Raw genomic sequence first — 16591 nt, 5'->3', positions numbered from 1 at the left:
GAATTATTATTTTATTGAAACAAGCATATGCAGACTATATTTAGCAGTACTGGTACTAAATGCTGCTAATTGCTAATGTAGTAGAATTGCTAATCCCTGGTTTTACTTCTGAGTGGGAAAGTCTTGAGCCAAAAGCCCATTCTTCTTCCTTCCTCCTATAATTAGACCCTATCAAATACCAAATGCCAAAGCTTATGACCACCTGAAAGGCCTTAATGCTCTTAATTTGGTTAATTTATGGACTTGGAAGTAAGAGGTCAATGGTATCAGTGATAGCAAAGCACACATACTTAGCAGCTTCCCATAAATCCTTAACAGACAAAGGTACTCTTAGCTTGTGAACCTAATGTGGATCCAACCTGGGATCCTTCTCTCACCAATAACATGAAGTAATTCAGTGATTAATGTGATTTGGAAAACATCATTTGTAGTAGTTATATGAGAGCTGATCCTTACCTTTGATATTCAGCTATCAGCTTGACCCAGTATCTGCTAGTATACCAGTGTTAGTAGGTACCACACCATGCAGAGTGTCTTTTAGTTTTGTGGATTTGTCTTCATGAATAAATCACTGAGTTATGCTATGCTGAATGAATAATGACCAGAACCAACACTTTTCACCCACACTTCTACTTACAGTTTAAAGAAAAACTTCTGGATCTGTTTTTATTTGAAATTATATTCCTGCTCTATTACAATGTCCACCAAATCAGAGACAATCTCTAAAAAACCTATTACCTTGAAACAGCCTGAAATCACATCTGCTTTTTTCAGATTTTATTTCTTGTTCTGTTTGTTTTTTTTTTTAACCATAGCACACATCCCACCCAGTGTACAACTAGTATAGACAGGTCCTCCACTTGGTTAGTAGATTATTAGAGAAACCAATAGCAAAGTAAGTGTATACTTCAACCAAGAATTTGATCTGTTTTCCACAATGAATTTCAGCATTTCAATATTTCAATTTCAATATTTTCCTGCTCTTTCACTATATATAAACTTGCCTCTGTCATCTTCTGGCCTTTGCACTTCACCTGCTTACATTTGGTTGTTTCCACATCCTCCCTACCCTGACCACACTCCTTTACTCTAATATTCCTCCTCAGTCTTCCAACAGACCCTTGATGGTATTTACAGTCAAACCTTGACCCAGGCTGTAAGATGAGGCCCAGCTTGCACCAGGCTCACAGAGGAGTCCAGAGGAGTCACAGAGGAGTCACAGAGGAGTCACAGAGGAGTCACAGAGGAGTTCAGCTGCCTGTGGGAGGATGGACCCTTTCCCAAGCAAGAAAGTGCCGAAGCCACTGCTGAGCTGTTCCTCACCAGCAGAGTGAACCAAAGGAACACCAGGAAAGCCCATACAACATTTTTTCTGTTTCCCACTTCATTTCCATACATGCGAGCTACACACCCAGGGCTGTGTTGTGACTCTGGGGCACAGCTCATAGGGTCAGGAAGGTCACTACCCCCACTCTACTGTGGCTTCTGCCATACATCTCCCATTACCTACTCCCTTCCATTTCTACACCTCATTTCATTTTCTATCTTTTCAGTTTCTCAGATCTCCTTTATATATGATCTGACTCTTGCATGTGCAGTGAAGGCAGAGCTGCTTTATTCACCTGCTCTTCATCTTCACCAGAGAAGACTCTGTATTCAGGACAATTCCACCTGCCTCATGTTAAAGCTGCAGTGGGAGCATTCATGTCACTGAACCCCAGCCTATCTTTTGCAACACTAGAACTACAAAAATAGCAACTCTTTTTTATCAGAGCTCAGGTTAGGGTCAGCAGCCCAGGGGAACTCCCTTTATACTATACAGTAACAGAACAGGAGCAGTCAGAACAGACTCTTCAGCTGGTATGAGCAATGTAACTTTCCACACCTTTATGGAAAAGTGTTTCAAAGTGATGATTAGGCAAACTAAGCATAATTAACATTTCACACTTACCCTGGCAGTGAAGTCCACCGCAGCACCCCGATTTAACAGCAGTGTAGCTACATTGATATTTCCATAGTGAGCAGCTATGTGGAGGGGAGTGAACCCACTCTGGAAAAACAAAACAAAACCAATAGATACTTATTTATTTAAATCGTGTTAGTACTCTAAAATCTGTAAAAACATCACTGACAAAAGCTAGTAATAGGAGTCTGCTGCAAGTCATCATTCCAATTCTGTGATAGTTTTCACTCACTGACATTTATTTATAGACTCTCAAAGTCTAAATAAAGTAATATTGCTAGGCAGGAGGGAAAAAATTAGTATAATTATTCTAGAAGACCAGAAGTAGCATAAAACTTTCAGTAATTCCAGAAAAAAACCCCAAACAAACAGCAAAACATTTGAGTATTGAAGAAGTTATCAATCAAGAAATTGATTTCTGACCAGAAATATCTAGTTGTTACTGATATTTTGTCAGTCTTGCAAGTTAAATCTCTTAAGAGATTGTTTGCAGAAGTTAGGATACCTGTAATTTAATGATACTTGCTAATTTTTTTTTAATAGATTTATAGTAGATGAAATGAAATGAAAACAACACCAAAGAATATTTAAAATTGTTAATATGGATTTTTTTTTTCCCAAGGGTTACTACCATAAAGACCAGTCTCCCAGTGTGGGCAGTCACACTGGGTTATGTTCAAACACCACAATTTACCACCCTAATTAGAAGGTGCCTTACTGATACAATTACTTCCACAACTTATTTTCATACTTAAGTGGTTTTACTTCCTTCTTAAATAATGCTAAAACATGCAGCAATTCCATCAGTCCTGCGACATATGAAACCTTATGGGAACTAAATGCATTTCTAAATTTTTAGCAAGCCATGCTAGCTGCCACTGCCTTGCTTAAGAAATTTTGCAGATATAAACCCACTCTCCAATCATTCTATTTGCTGACACCATCAAGGTTAAGTGTCATGCAGAAGCCTAAAATCAGACCTGGATGCACAACATGACAGGGTTGTCTGCAGCTCTTAACACATCTGATAAATGTATCTTCCGTGAGAAACCCTAAAAACTCCATCTTACATAATATGGTTCTTTTATGATGGCAGTTAGTTCCCAAGAATGCTTACTCTTAGTTTTAAACCCTAGTTTCAGCTGCAGAAAGCCCTGGTGTCTAAACTACAGTCTTCTCTAGCACATGCTACTCCATTTCATCTAAAGCAGGTGTCTATCCTACAAAAGGCGATGCAAAAAGGAAGAGTAAAGAATGATGCAGCAGCACTAGGTTATGGAGGAGTGATGATGCATATATATATTTATATATACCTCTGTTGTTCTATTCACCATCATCTAGGTTAACACATTTGGAAGCAAAGAGGGGAAAAAATGAACGGTTAGTTCACCACTGGTGATATGGATGCAAAAAGCTTCATGATTGCTACGTGGCATGGCAGCTCAGATGACAGCATAATCTGCACACAAAGGAAGCTCTACTGGATGGAAGCTGAATGATCGAGTATTTTGAATGCTAATTGTTACATGTTTACCAAAGTTCTTAAAGTAGCAATTGCACAAACAATTAATCACATCACATAACTGTACAACGCCTATAGCACACCACTGCAGGAGTGGCTTATATTCCCAAGAGAGTAATTCTAGTAATATTTATTGTATTATTTTCCATCTGAAACGTTTCTACAGGAGAAATTAACCCTGATTTAAACAGAAAGGGAATAGGGAAGAAAGAGGCAAGGGAAACAACTGAAAAATTATTTTTAATCCCAGGAGAAAGTTATGTGTAACTGTAGCAAAATAGTCCAGGCTAAGGGAGACCTTCACAGGATGGGTCAGCACTTATTAGCATCAAACTTTTTTCCAGTTGACAACTGACCTTTGACTCCACATCAGCATTGTGGTCGTTCTGCAGGAGCAAAGCTGCTGCCTTGGTATCATCTTTGCGAGCAGCGATGTGCAGGGCAGGCAGGCGGACTTTCCCCTTCGTGTCATTTTCAAGCAGCAGTGAAACCACCTGGTCATGACCTTGCTGCAAAGCTACTGCCAAAGGTGTGAAACCATCCTGCAACATACAATGAGAGTTCTCAACATGTGTTCCAAGATTTCCAGGGGATGGAAAGGGGAAGGGAAGAGATCTAAGCATGAATAACAGTAGTGGCTCACATTCAAATGTAACATGGTTCAAATCATAGAATCATGGAATTGGCTGGGTTGGAAGGGACCTCTGAGATCATCAAGTCCAACCCTTAATCCACTACCGCTGTGGTTACCAGACCATGGCACTGAGTGCCACATCCAGTCTCTTTCTAAATATCTCCAGGAATGGAGAATCCACCACTTCCCTGGGCAGCCCATTCCAATGTCTGATCACCCTCTCAGTAAAGAAATTCTTTCTAATGTCCAACCTAAACCTCCCCTGGCACAACTTGAGACCTCTTGTGCCCTCTTGTCTTGCTGAGAGTTGCCTGGGAAAAGAGACCAACCCCCACCTGGCTACCACCTCCTTTCAGGGAGTTGTAGAGAGTGATGAGGTCTCCCCTGATATCAAAAGTATCCAGCAATGGGATGGAAATGAAAGTGTCAGTGATTTGATACCAAATTCTCAACACTCTTTTCTGGCACTCTAGACTTAAATGTAAAGCTATAAGACACAAACTAACAAAAGTGACTGAGTCTTGAGGAAAAAAAGTGACATTAATCACAAATAACTGTTACATAAATAAGTTAGTGTATTATAAATGTATAATTAAATAAAAGTGCTATAAGAAAACCTGAAATATTAAAATTACAGATGTTAATGTTGTCTCCATAACAAATAATCATCAATTCCCCACACAAATACAGGTTATAATCTACTTTTTTTTTTTTAAAGAAAAAAAATCCAAATAACACTTCTACTCTATTCTCTGCTACCTTTTACATGTGGGTTTAAAAATTACTAATGATGAAGTTTGAATATCACATTCTTTCAATATACCAGTTATTTAAATATGGCTTCCATTTATGAAAATGTACATAGATGTGACAATCCTCTCATAAACAGAAATTATTTCCTTTCAGATTAGCAAATAGTTAACCAAAATAGTACAAAGTAAGAAACCTGAAAAGTAGAACATTTTTTTAACAGAGAGCAGCAATGACACCAAAAAAGCAGATCATTACCTTGTGTCAAAACTCTAGAGTTCAAGTGTTAACTTTCAACCTTTTGATCTAAAAGTAAATCTTTCAGTAAGGAATTTCTCTCTCTGGCTTACCAAAGGGTGCCTCAATTTAGGAGGAGAAATAGAAGGAGTTTCAGAAAAGAACATTTTTTTCAACATTTTGGAGGAGAAATAAGTAATTGATGAAAAAAAAAAAAAAGAAATTCTTTGAGTCCTAGACAAGTTACTTTTCCCCCATGACATGAATTTTTTAAAACTTGTTTAACCACTGCCCTCCCTTCCCCTTGGCCTCCAGCTTGCCATCCTTCAGTGGACAGACAGAGTTTTGTGTTGTGGTCCTGGGCTACAGACTTTGGGCAGAGAGCAGCAGAGGGCATGAAAAATGCTGCAGAGCTGTGAAGGCCAAAAAACTCCATGAGCATCCCCACAAGAGGGCCCTGGCAATATAGCCAGGCTGTACCTGCAGGAATAGAGGCTCCTGCCTAGAGAAAGCCTGAGTTTAACAGTGACCCGGGGGAGTTGATTTTCCTGGACTGCCCATGCAGTGAGTGGCAGTGGCATGGTTGGCTGCTTCACAAAGAAAAGTGGTGTAGCTATCTGCAGTGTCTTTCATTGGCCTTTCTCTTTTGCTAAAAGTACTGGTAACAATAATTTAAAAAATATCCCAGGAACACTTTTTCTCCTTTCCTTAGGGAAAAGGGGATGTAAAAGCAGAAGTGGACATTTATTTTCAATCCCAGAACAGCTGCCATGCCCTATATCCCCAGTTTGCTAACACTGCTGAGAGCTGCCCATCGTTTCAGTGTCTGCAGAGATCACTGCACTAAGGCCAAGCAAACTGTGACTGAGAATATTAGCACTTACAAGAATGAATTTCCACCACATGCTCTCTGAAGGTGCCACAAAACAGAATTGCAAACAAGTACTGTGCTGTCAGCACTATAATTAGCAACTTAACTTTAAAACACGAGGCAAAGCCCACTGTACAAAAACCAGAACCACCCCCCCAAAAATTAAAAGAAAACAGAAAAAGAAAATAGCTGGTTCTATTTTTTAATTTAGATTGAAACACCTATAATGAATATTTAGGTGAAAAGTGCTTATTAACAAAGGCTTGTGCACTCACAAAGATAAAGATAAATCAGTTTTATATGAAAACTTGGACCAAGAGAAAATATAAAAGCACCCATAAGCAACTACCACAAACAAGTAAGGCAATAAAGGCAGCACTGTTTTTCAGTCTGGTATCTTCAAAGGAATTCTCTATGGATAAAATTAGAGTGCACCTTATCATCAAGCTGAGCTGGAGAAAAGCTCAGCCTGACACACAACACTCAAGGTAAAAAAATACTAAAGAAGAAGAAACGACTACTCGTGCAATTTCAAAAATTTTTTTTCCAGAAAATCATGAAGTGGCAAGAGTATTTTCAGAAGTCTAATACTATTATACATCTCTGTACATTCCAATACTATTGTACATTCCAAATTGTTACAAAGAAGTAGAAATCAGTGCTCTGAAAACTACAACTTTCAATTAACTTTCAAGATTTAAAATTTTTCATTTTTGTATTTTTTGACTTCATATTTTTGAAGGTTTTTCAGAAAGTTTATGATGTACACTTCTATTAAAAACTATTCATGAGTGACTTTTAAAATATAACTTTGATCCATTACCAATTAATTTTTACAGTGTTAACCTTTTAAAGAGTAGAAACAGATTCCATACATATATCATTACAGAGTGATACTGTGAGGCATAGTAATGCAATAAACTAATTTTGCATTTCTTATTTTGCAAAAAGTAGTTCTTTTTCAAAAAATCATTATCGCCTTCAGAGAATATTAGAGAGCACATATTGAAATACCATTTTTACCCTAGCAAAACCTTGCAATTAAGACAACTGAAAATTCTTCAGAGTAAGAACCTACATCAAGTGCTGCGCATTTACAACTATTAATATATCTATGTTTTTTTCCTTCTATGTTTCCTTATTTGACTTAGAATTACTTTTTAAAGCAAGAAATAAAAAGTATTCTTCTAGAAAGGTCTCAAAAGACCTTCAAGGGTGGACCTTACATCTTTCTGTGAGCTTGAAATTATCTCTGCAGAACTAGATGGGAAAACTGGGTGCTACAGAGAGGGTATCAACATGCCAAAAAATGCACTTCAGAAAACATTCTAAGCTTTTAACATTCTAAGCTCTAAGTTACCCTGGGTTTTCCCTGATATCCCAGGGCTGGCTCCAAAGCCATTCTCTAGAGGCCAAGTCATTCTCACTTTATGGTTGCCCTCGACATTACTCGCTATTTTTAATGAAAGCATGAAGAACCTTTATATCATGCACACAGATTCCCTGTTTGAGCACTTAACATGAAAGATTATCAGTTATGACTAAGAACATCAATTTTTAGAACTGTTTCTAGTTAAAGTAATTTTTTATTTTAGAAATGGCAAGAAATGGTTGGACTAGCTGAAAAGCCAGTAACTCAGTATTCATTAGCATATTTTGCAGAAAGAACTTTTTATCGATCTTTAATGTTGTTTTTAAAAGACCAGTTTGATAAAAGCTGGCAAGAATCACTGCTGAAGCACATTCTACTTTCTTCATAAGGCATGAAATTCAATCTTTACCTCTGTGGCAAGGCTTTGACTGGCACCATTGTCAAGAAGAAACTTAACAACCTCCAGGTGGTTTTCTTGAGCTGCCATATACAGTGGGGTGAAACCATTCTGAAATAAGAAAACAAGAGTGTAAACACTCCATAAACATTTCACACAAACCAAAGATATGCCAAACTTGGGTAGATTAGGAGGAAAAAAACACACTGTGTGCTCACATGCCAGATAATGGGCTGATCTCTCTGCATTTGAGTGAAGATAAGAGAAGGGTAATATTACTTAAAAGGACACAGTGGAATCTTTCAGCTTTCAGATACGATTCTGACAGCTAAATGAGAATTATTCTTTTTATATCTGTTGAGAAGTTAAGCTAAGAACCAATCTGAACAGACAGCTTAGTGGAGATGAGTTATGATTCCCATTAAAAGCAGCCTCTGCAATGGAAATGCAAAACAGGACAGGCAAATACTGTACAAGTCGTTAGCAAAAGGAAGAGCAGTAGCTCTTAAGAACACATTTTTTTTGTCCTCCTTCCTTGCTTTGACTTCTCTTTCGCTTGTTCCTGTTATTTATGCCTTTTGTGTCCTCAAAGAGCTGCCTCCTGAGCACAGCCTGCTTGTGGCCACAGAGCTACTACATAATTCAGGCATCAGGAGATCTCCAGACTGTTGGTTCTCAGTAGCTTGAGACAGAGGTTTATCAGTGTTTCTGGACACATTAGAGAATTTCTCAAATTATGCTTGAGTAAGTGACTTCAATCAATGCAAGACAAGTATTAGAGGCTGCAGTGCTTTCCTCTTGCAGTCAATGCTTTTGTGTTTGGCTTAACTGTATACAGGTCACAGCCTTTCAGGAGTTTAATTTTTGGGGACCAACATGAAGGCAATGTATTTTTCCCTGTTTTATACATTTCTGAAATTCACAGCTTTGATGTCACTCATAAAACCAAAACAGCAAAATGAAGTCATGAAACCTGTTCTGGGATCAAGATACCTCTAAATGAATTTACAGTAGTTGCTGATTTGCATCTGAAATTGCTTGGCTTTCATACAACAGAATTGTGAATTAGTGGTAAATACATTTTATACTATCAACTTACACCATCCATATACTGTTGACTGAGCATCTTGGTACTTCTGAAAGAATCAAAGAGGTATCTGCATGTCCTGGTTTAGGCCAGGAGAAAGGTGATTTTGTGTTTGTACTTTAGCTTTCAGCTATGTCTCTTGTAAGTAGTTGCACTTGCTGAAATGAACAGCAAGTTTCTCAGACAATGTCTGCTTCTAGGACTCAGTGTTTATAGTTACAGCCAGAGACTGGTGTGCAGAGCCAAGGACACTGCTCAGCTCTGAGGAATATTTTACCCTTCCAAAGGAGTAAAGAGGTCCCACCTGCAGCCCTCCTTTGGGGAGGACCGGACAAGATAGATGCCAGAATTGACCAGAGTATTTCAACCCATACACGTCATACTTAGTATAAATTTGAGGGATCACAAGGGCCAAACCTTTTTCCTGCCCTTCCTGCTCCCTCTTCTTCACTTGTTCCCTGTTTGTTTCAGCATCCTGGGAGGATTCCTTCCGTTCCTCTGCCTGTGGTCCTGATCCCTGCCAGCCCATATCTGTGTGTTCCTGCCTCCAGCTCCCAACTGCTGCCGACTCCAGGAGTCCAGCCTAGACTTTCCCAGGGCTGCCCTGCAGCCTCGGTGGTGATGTGAGAGTTATTGATGTGGAGGTTATAAGGGGGGAGGAACGTGGTATCAATTTTCCTGTATATTTGTATATATTTGTATATATTTCGTAATTTTTCCTATTTATCATTACTGTTTCATTAAAGTTGTGTAGTTTAGTTTCCAACCCATAAGTCTCTCTCCCTTGTTCTCTTTCCTTTCTTTATCAGGGAGGAGAGGGGGATTAATAGAAAGCATCTGTTACTCGGCTTAATTGCCAGGCCAGTGTTAAACCATGACACTGCAATAAGAACAACAATCTTCTCCTCCTCTGATCTTTCATGATACTTGTTTTTACCCTTTGTACTCCAGCATTACTCTGTCAGACATAGCACTGCTAGATTTTGCCTGATCCCTTTTTTTATGGTACCAGTGTGGGCAATGATGCCATTAAATGATGCCAGGAGGCACTGAGGTCCCCTGCTCTGTTAAGGCTCTGTCTTCTCACTGTCTTCCAGATTTCATGCCATTGGGAATTTTGTGAACCTCAGACTTCTTTTAAGTAAACTTCATACAGAGTCAGCTGCCATGGGGCAGCAGCTTCCCTCTCCAACTGCTCGTTCCTAAAATTCCCCCAGACCTCTTGCTCTACCACACACCACTTCTGGTGAGGAGGACAAGGAGGAAGAAAATACAAAATAAAATAGGTAAGAACTAGTTAAAAATAACAGGTAAAACAGAAAAGAGATTTCATCTTGCTTAAAAAAAATAGAAAAATTCAGGAAATGCTTACATATGACTGGGTTTGACTGAGAGCATCAGCACTCTCATGTCTACAGTGTGGTCAGGGCAGACATTTCAGCAAGGTGGAAGGCACAGGGGGAGCAGCTCAGCAGCTCAGCTTGAACAGTTACAAATGACACTGACCTAGATTTTGCAGGAAACCAATGGAGCCGAGCAGAGATGAGTTGAGAAGATTTTTACAGTATATTTGCATCAAAGAAAAAACAGCATTCTAGGCTCTAGAGGGAAACTGTAGGACCTAGGACCTGCTCTAGCAGTGAATCTCAGCTGAGTTCCAGCAGCCACAGTGAAAACAGCTGAGCTACATCTGACTGTCACAGCAACGGGGCAGAGTTGCAAGGCACGCGTCCAACTCAGAGCACGCAGGAGAACAGAGATAACCTGAGGGCAGGCACATAGGCTCTGCTGGCAGAAGGCACTAATAGGAGGTCAGAAGAAAGGACAGTTGGAGAGGAAATGGCATGAACTGGATGTTTGATCCAAGGGAAACTTTACCATCAACAAGACACTGAGCAGCTGTGAAGCCACGTGTTTACAAGGCTCGCACAGGCTGCAGGGTCTGTTGCTGTTCCAGTATTTTGATAATTTGGTCTCTATTCAGGAAAACATTGCTACAAGCATAAAGCAGATGCTGAAGTCTTACTGGAGCCAAAACCTAAAGTTGGCAATGTGTTAATGCACCCTCCAGAACCAAAACCTAACCATTTAGTTACTGTACTTTCAAAATTCTGCTTAATGAAAAATGAAGCCAGAACACGCTTGCAAAGGTACTCAATATGTCACATTACAGGTTATTATTATAGGGAACAGCAGAGTCTGGCATTTTCCCCTATCATTTCACAGCATGCTCAATACCTATTTACTGACTCAGCTGGAAACAAAGATTAATTTTTTAGTGTCAAACATTTGCATTTAGAGAGGAAGAAGGAAACACTCCTTAATCATTAGTTTCAGAAAATAATTAATAGGCAAAAATTCTCAGAACCAGAGCAGAACCTTTTTTCCCATGTTAAATTACTGGAGGGTTTTCAACATCTTTCCCCCCATACTTTGCTTTTTCTTCTGTCCTTAAAAAGGGGCAGAAACTGTCAGCCACAAGCCTGAAGAAAGTATTTTGCCTTCAGTATAACAAATAGCTGTTAGAAGAGGTACAAAATTCATATTGAGTAAAAAATTTTTTTACTTTTTTTTTTTTTTTAAGGACAGGAAGATTTTATTAAAGGAGGCTTTACATCCTTAACACTGGTACTGTCAGCAGGGTAGAGCTGTTCCCTTCAAGGGAAAAGGAAATAAAGCCAAACTCACAGAAAACAGGGTCAGCATCAAAACAAAACAAAACAAAACAAAAAAAAAAAAGAAATCTTTGTATAGTTCTCTGAGGATAAGCCAGATTCCACAGAACTTAAGTTTTAGGAAGGCTCAAGTGCTGCTCCATAGGATGGATGAAGCTGGTCCTGGGGCAGTTTGGTAACAAGGAACTCGAGACCTCCCAAAACTAATCCCAACTGGAATATTTCTCTGCCAGGTATCAGTGATGCCAGCAATGATGCCAGGTCTCAAGCAAAGACATCAAAGGCATCCATAATGGGAAAAATACCCTAAAAATTTTAATTCTCATATGCTGTCAAAACAAGAGTAACGTGGCAAAACCTTAAGGTGTATGGACAATGCAGTTATACAAGATGTTTACAGTCTCAGATTATTTTTAGTTTTAGGGTTGAATACATAAGCTCTCAAACACAAGCAGAAAAGATCCTTTCAAAGTAATCTTAATTTCTTCAACAGGAAAACCACTGGAAATATTTCAGCTTTTTTACTTCTTAACAGTCATAGATGACTGTACTTGAAACTACTTTTTGTTGCTATCTTTCTCTTTGAAGGAAACATGAGCTACAGATGAAAAATAAGTAACATTGTTGAAATAGAGTCTATTCTATATTTTGTTCATATTATTATTTGAAAGATCATGAAAAATATTTTTAAATGTACATTTTTAAATTTCCCTTTCTAGCCAACATATGCTATTATGCCCACATTTAGATAATACAGAAAATATATAAATAACAGAAAATATATAAATAACAGAAAATATATAAATAACAGAAATAAATAGTGGGCTGGATGAGAAGACCATCTCTTAATATGCTCCCCTTTCTCTGATGCTGCCTGCCATCCAGCCCCAGAGTAGGGAGAGCAGGAATGAAGCACAGATGCAGGAACACCTCCTATGGCACAGCTACCCTGCTTTCAAGGACCTGGAGTTCCTGAATTTTTTGAGCCAGAGTTTTTCTTGTTTCATTTTGCTGCTTTGCTCATAACATCAACACTGTTCCCCTGTGTTTCAGATTTTCTATAATTGACCTAACTATTCATTTGAAGGACTGACCAAGCTTAAAAGCTCTGCACATGCTTGCAATACCTCCTTGTATGAGGAAAAGGGGTGAGCTCATTGAAGCCTGACACTGAATTATGTGAAACAGAATCCATTTCATTTGAACAAGCTCTATCCCACTCTCCTGTTCCATCAGTATCTCTTCTGACTCCGTAATAATTAGCAGCTTACAGGACACTGGAGGGCAGATCTGAGTCTGAATGGTTCATGTTTGTTGTGCTGCCTCTTACACAAGAATTTCCAGCATCCTGCAAACACCCCTGGATGTGCCTTCACTTTCTTCATCCCTTTCTTCAGGGTGTGTGTCTATGTGTCTTCTGGAAAGCTTAAGAGAGAGATGCTATTTCTATGTTTTCTCTGCTGTTGAATAAGGTGGGCAATGTAGACTTAATCCCAACTAGTGGTTGACATCCCCTGTTGGAAAAGACCTGAACACAACCTTGGATTTGACTGTGTTGTCATGCCTATGAAGGATGGACTTGATATACCCATCATACCTCTTGGCACACTCTGACCACCTGGAGAGGGTCAGAGCAGGACTGGGAGAGCTGAAAGCACTTAAAGTTTTCATTGTATGTTGAGTTACAAGGTGGAATCAACTCAGCACTATTCTCATTAAATTCTTGCTTCAGTAAGAAAAAGGCAGCTGTGTGTTTAGACTTTGCCCTTGCACATCTTGTCAGTTACCTACATATTTGAAACAGCTAAAAAAGAATTACTTTTCTTTTTTTTTTTTTATGTTAGCAGGATTACATTAATCCTACTTATGCTATCAAACCTGATTTTCAAGAGCCAGCATTAGCACAATGAGATCTACCAAATCTACTTATTTATATTATAGTTTATAATGGGACAATGGCTTTAATGTAAGCAAAGTTTTTGAAAGAATCAAATGGAAAAATATTACTTTACCTGAGACTGTGCATTGACATTTGCCCGATTTGTTACCAATACTTTGACTACTTCTGCCTGTCCAGCAAGGGATGCTATGTGCAGTGCTGTGTTTCCTTTCTGAAAAGAGAGATTGTGATATTTGAAAAGAGTAAAAATGCTGAGTTTGAATACATGACAATTTTTTTAGGAACATATTTCACTTAAAAATATAGTATTTCTTGAAATAAAATACTCTTACTGAATACTTCTAATGGTTAAGTTATTCTAGAAGACATGGACAGAAACCAAGACATGAATCTACAATTTGTTCAGTAAATCTCATTCCTAGTAAACTATGACATTTACCATAATTTAAAACATTTCTAGTAAACAGTTATTGAGACCATTCCATCAGTAACTGAGACTACTCCAACAGTTGAAAATGACAATTATTGCTGCAATAATGTCTGTAATCAGTTGGCTGACACTTTGTGCCCATGCCATCAGTGTGAACAAGAGAACAATTAGATAGGCCTGACTGACCTTTGTTGCTGCATCCACACTGGCACCTCGCTGTATCAGTTCAGAGACAACTTCTACATGTCCTTCTTTGGAAGCAAGATGGAGAGCATTCAATCCATTCTGATTGGAAAAAAAAAAAAAGGAGCAAAAGAAAAAAAAAGCAATGGGAAAGCCTGATAAGTGTTTTCCAGCATAGCAAACATATTATGAGACAAATCACAAATTATTACATACTAGTGAGAGGACTGCTTATAAAAACTACTCTTCTTATGCAAACTTTACAAGAACCAGATTGTAAGGAAAGAGTATAAATCAAGTCAGGATATACCAGCTCTGTAGTCTGAAGTCCTTCATGCTGTCATATGATCTGATGTAATATAAATGGAATGAAATATAATGTGAAATAGCACAACATTCTCCAAGTGAAACTGAAAAGGCATCTTCACAAGGGGCAAAAGGGGCAAAAAAAAAAGCTTTAATTGGATAAAATATGTAAACGTGGCTCATCAAAAAACACAAATTATCGTTGACATGGAGTGCAAATATAACAAGACATTCAATTAAGAGGGAGAAATGCATTTATACAGCAAATTTGATCAAAATATTTTTAAACCTGATTTGAAATGTTGATGTCCACTCCACTTTTTAAGTAGTCAAGAGCCTTTTCCAAGTTGCCGGCTCGAGCAGCTCTCAGGTAACTTGCATTTGTGTCAGACTACAAGAAAAAAAAAAGAAATCCTTTTAGAAAACAACACAGTATAAAAATATATTCCTTAACCAAAGGAGTTACTTGCTGTACATACATTTATCTAGACATAAAGGGGTCCCAAACTACTTTATCAAACTCCCCCTGGTGTAAATGGGCTGTCTGCCTGACTGGGCAGCCTGTGGTTTGACTTCATATATAAAAGTGAATTATGCAGCACTGTCTGACATGCAAGGCTGGAAGCCAGGGACACATATGGTACCCAGCATGGGAGACAAACATGGTGAGGCTCAGGACAGAACTCCATGGAAACCTCTCTGCTCTTTCTAAAGGTGCCACACCACCTTCAGTGTCCAAGGTGAACAGAGCAGGCCAGTACTGTGAGGTCTCACATAGCTGTCAATTTAAGAAAAAAATCCAAAATACTCAGTATTGAAAGACTGGACTACCCGAATGAAAAAACATGGTTCAACAAATGAATGCATTTTAAAATCTGAAGTTATATTACATTTTGTTTTACTTTCTCTATCCTCTCTCATTTCATGGCACATTTTATTTACAATATCTACCTACATTCAGCGAAGCATCCAGGAATACCAGGGTACAGGTCCACTATTTAAAGTCCATTTTACTTTTTTTTCAAGTATTGCTTTAAAGATAGCTGTGGAAATTTGCCTTATGATTATTTCAGTTTGAATGTAAGGATGGCAGAAAGGATAGTTAAGTCATGAAAGAATCACTGAAAGTAATTCCCATACCCAGAGGGTTTTAAAAACAAGTTATGCAAATAACCACCAAGGACAGTTTAGATAATGCTGATCCTGCCTTGGAGCAAGTGGGATGAACTGGGTTAGCCTTCAAGAGGCACTAATCATATAATCTTTGATTTTATCTGTGCCATGGCTTTCCCTGGCATCCTGGGCAGTCAACACATTTTGGGTGCCATATTATTCACTGGTGTGGCAGGAACTGTTTTTTTGTTTTGGTTTTTTGTTTTGGTTTTTTTTTTTCCCTTCAGTATGTTTCATCACAGGCTCACAACACTGGAACTTTAAGTGCTTTAAGATCATTTAAGGTTCTAAAGAGTACAGCAATTGCTTTTACAGAAAAAATTAAAGGCAGTAACTGCTAGGAGAAACACAAAACCCTGGCACTTAAGCTCAGTTATATTTATCCAATGATCAGATAAATTTATTTTTCTTTTAATTCCCCATTTTCTGGATTTGCAATTGATTTTTCTCCTCTCCTGTCAATGCAGTGGCTGCAAACACATTTTTCTATTTAAGGATTGCTTCAAGCTCATTCGAAGTCACCTTCACGTGCAGGATGAAACAATCTTGGGCACAATGACAGCAAAATGGTAAATGCCTATCAAGCCTGCTTTCTTCTTTGTACCAGTACAAGATACAAAACCATTTTACCAGTACTTTCAATAGGCAATCTCTCTAACAAGAGGAAAATCTTTGCTTACGAACCCTTCATATTCTCTCAAGTTTTGCACTCGTGGTATTCCATTTTGCAGGGGTCTGTTACTACCTTACAACCTTCCCTGCTTATTTTCCAAGCATGCCACACTGATCATTACAAACCAACTTTTGCAATGTGCTTCCAACAAAACATTCCCTAAATACCAATGTTTTATTAGGCTTTATCAAAACCAGGGTGCTGCTACGAACTACCCAGTCAGAAATCTGAAGAATACTGGGGAGAATATCTGCCTTGAGAAGTGCAGCAAAGCACTTTCATTTGTGCAATGCAGATTATTACAGGAGACAGGTCATATTCTCAGTGCTTAGCAACAGCAGCCACTGGGGTAAAAAAACAGGTCAGCATTTTATCAGCATTACCAAAGGTATGAGGGAGGACTTAATAGACCGGGAGC

General features: G+C 38.5%; 1 protein-coding gene across 41 annotated transcripts in view; it reads right to left on the bottom strand.

Moving 5' to 3' along the window:
- ANK3 (ankyrin 3) overlaps positions 1-16591 on the bottom strand; it is a 351630-nt gene that overhangs the window by 130507 nt on the left and 204532 nt on the right. For 28 of the 41 annotated variants that reach the window (XM_071749152.1, XM_071749165.1, XM_071749160.1 and 25 more), the window contains 7 exons: positions 14617-14718; positions 14025-14123; positions 13521-13619; positions 7759-7857; positions 3842-4027; positions 3277-3300; positions 1952-2050 (listed from right to left, as the gene is read on the bottom strand). In XM_071749152.1, coding sequence (XP_071605253.1) covers positions 1952-2050; positions 3277-3300; positions 3842-4027; positions 7759-7857; positions 13521-13619; positions 14025-14123; positions 14617-14718 — 708 coding nt within the window. The remainder of the gene's footprint in view (positions 1-1951; positions 2051-3276; positions 3301-3841; positions 4028-7758; positions 7858-13520; positions 13620-14024; positions 14124-14616; positions 14719-16591) is intronic. The other 13 variants (XM_071749156.1, XM_071749154.1, XM_071749173.1 and 10 more) reach the window with 1 other exon arrangement.

This window comes from Heliangelus exortis, chromosome 7 (assembly GCF_036169615.1).
Source record: "Heliangelus exortis chromosome 7, bHelExo1.hap1, whole genome shotgun sequence".
Taxonomy (NCBI): Eukaryota; Metazoa; Chordata; class Aves; order Apodiformes; family Trochilidae; genus Heliangelus; species Heliangelus exortis.
This window is presented reverse-complemented; position numbering and strand designations above follow the sequence as displayed.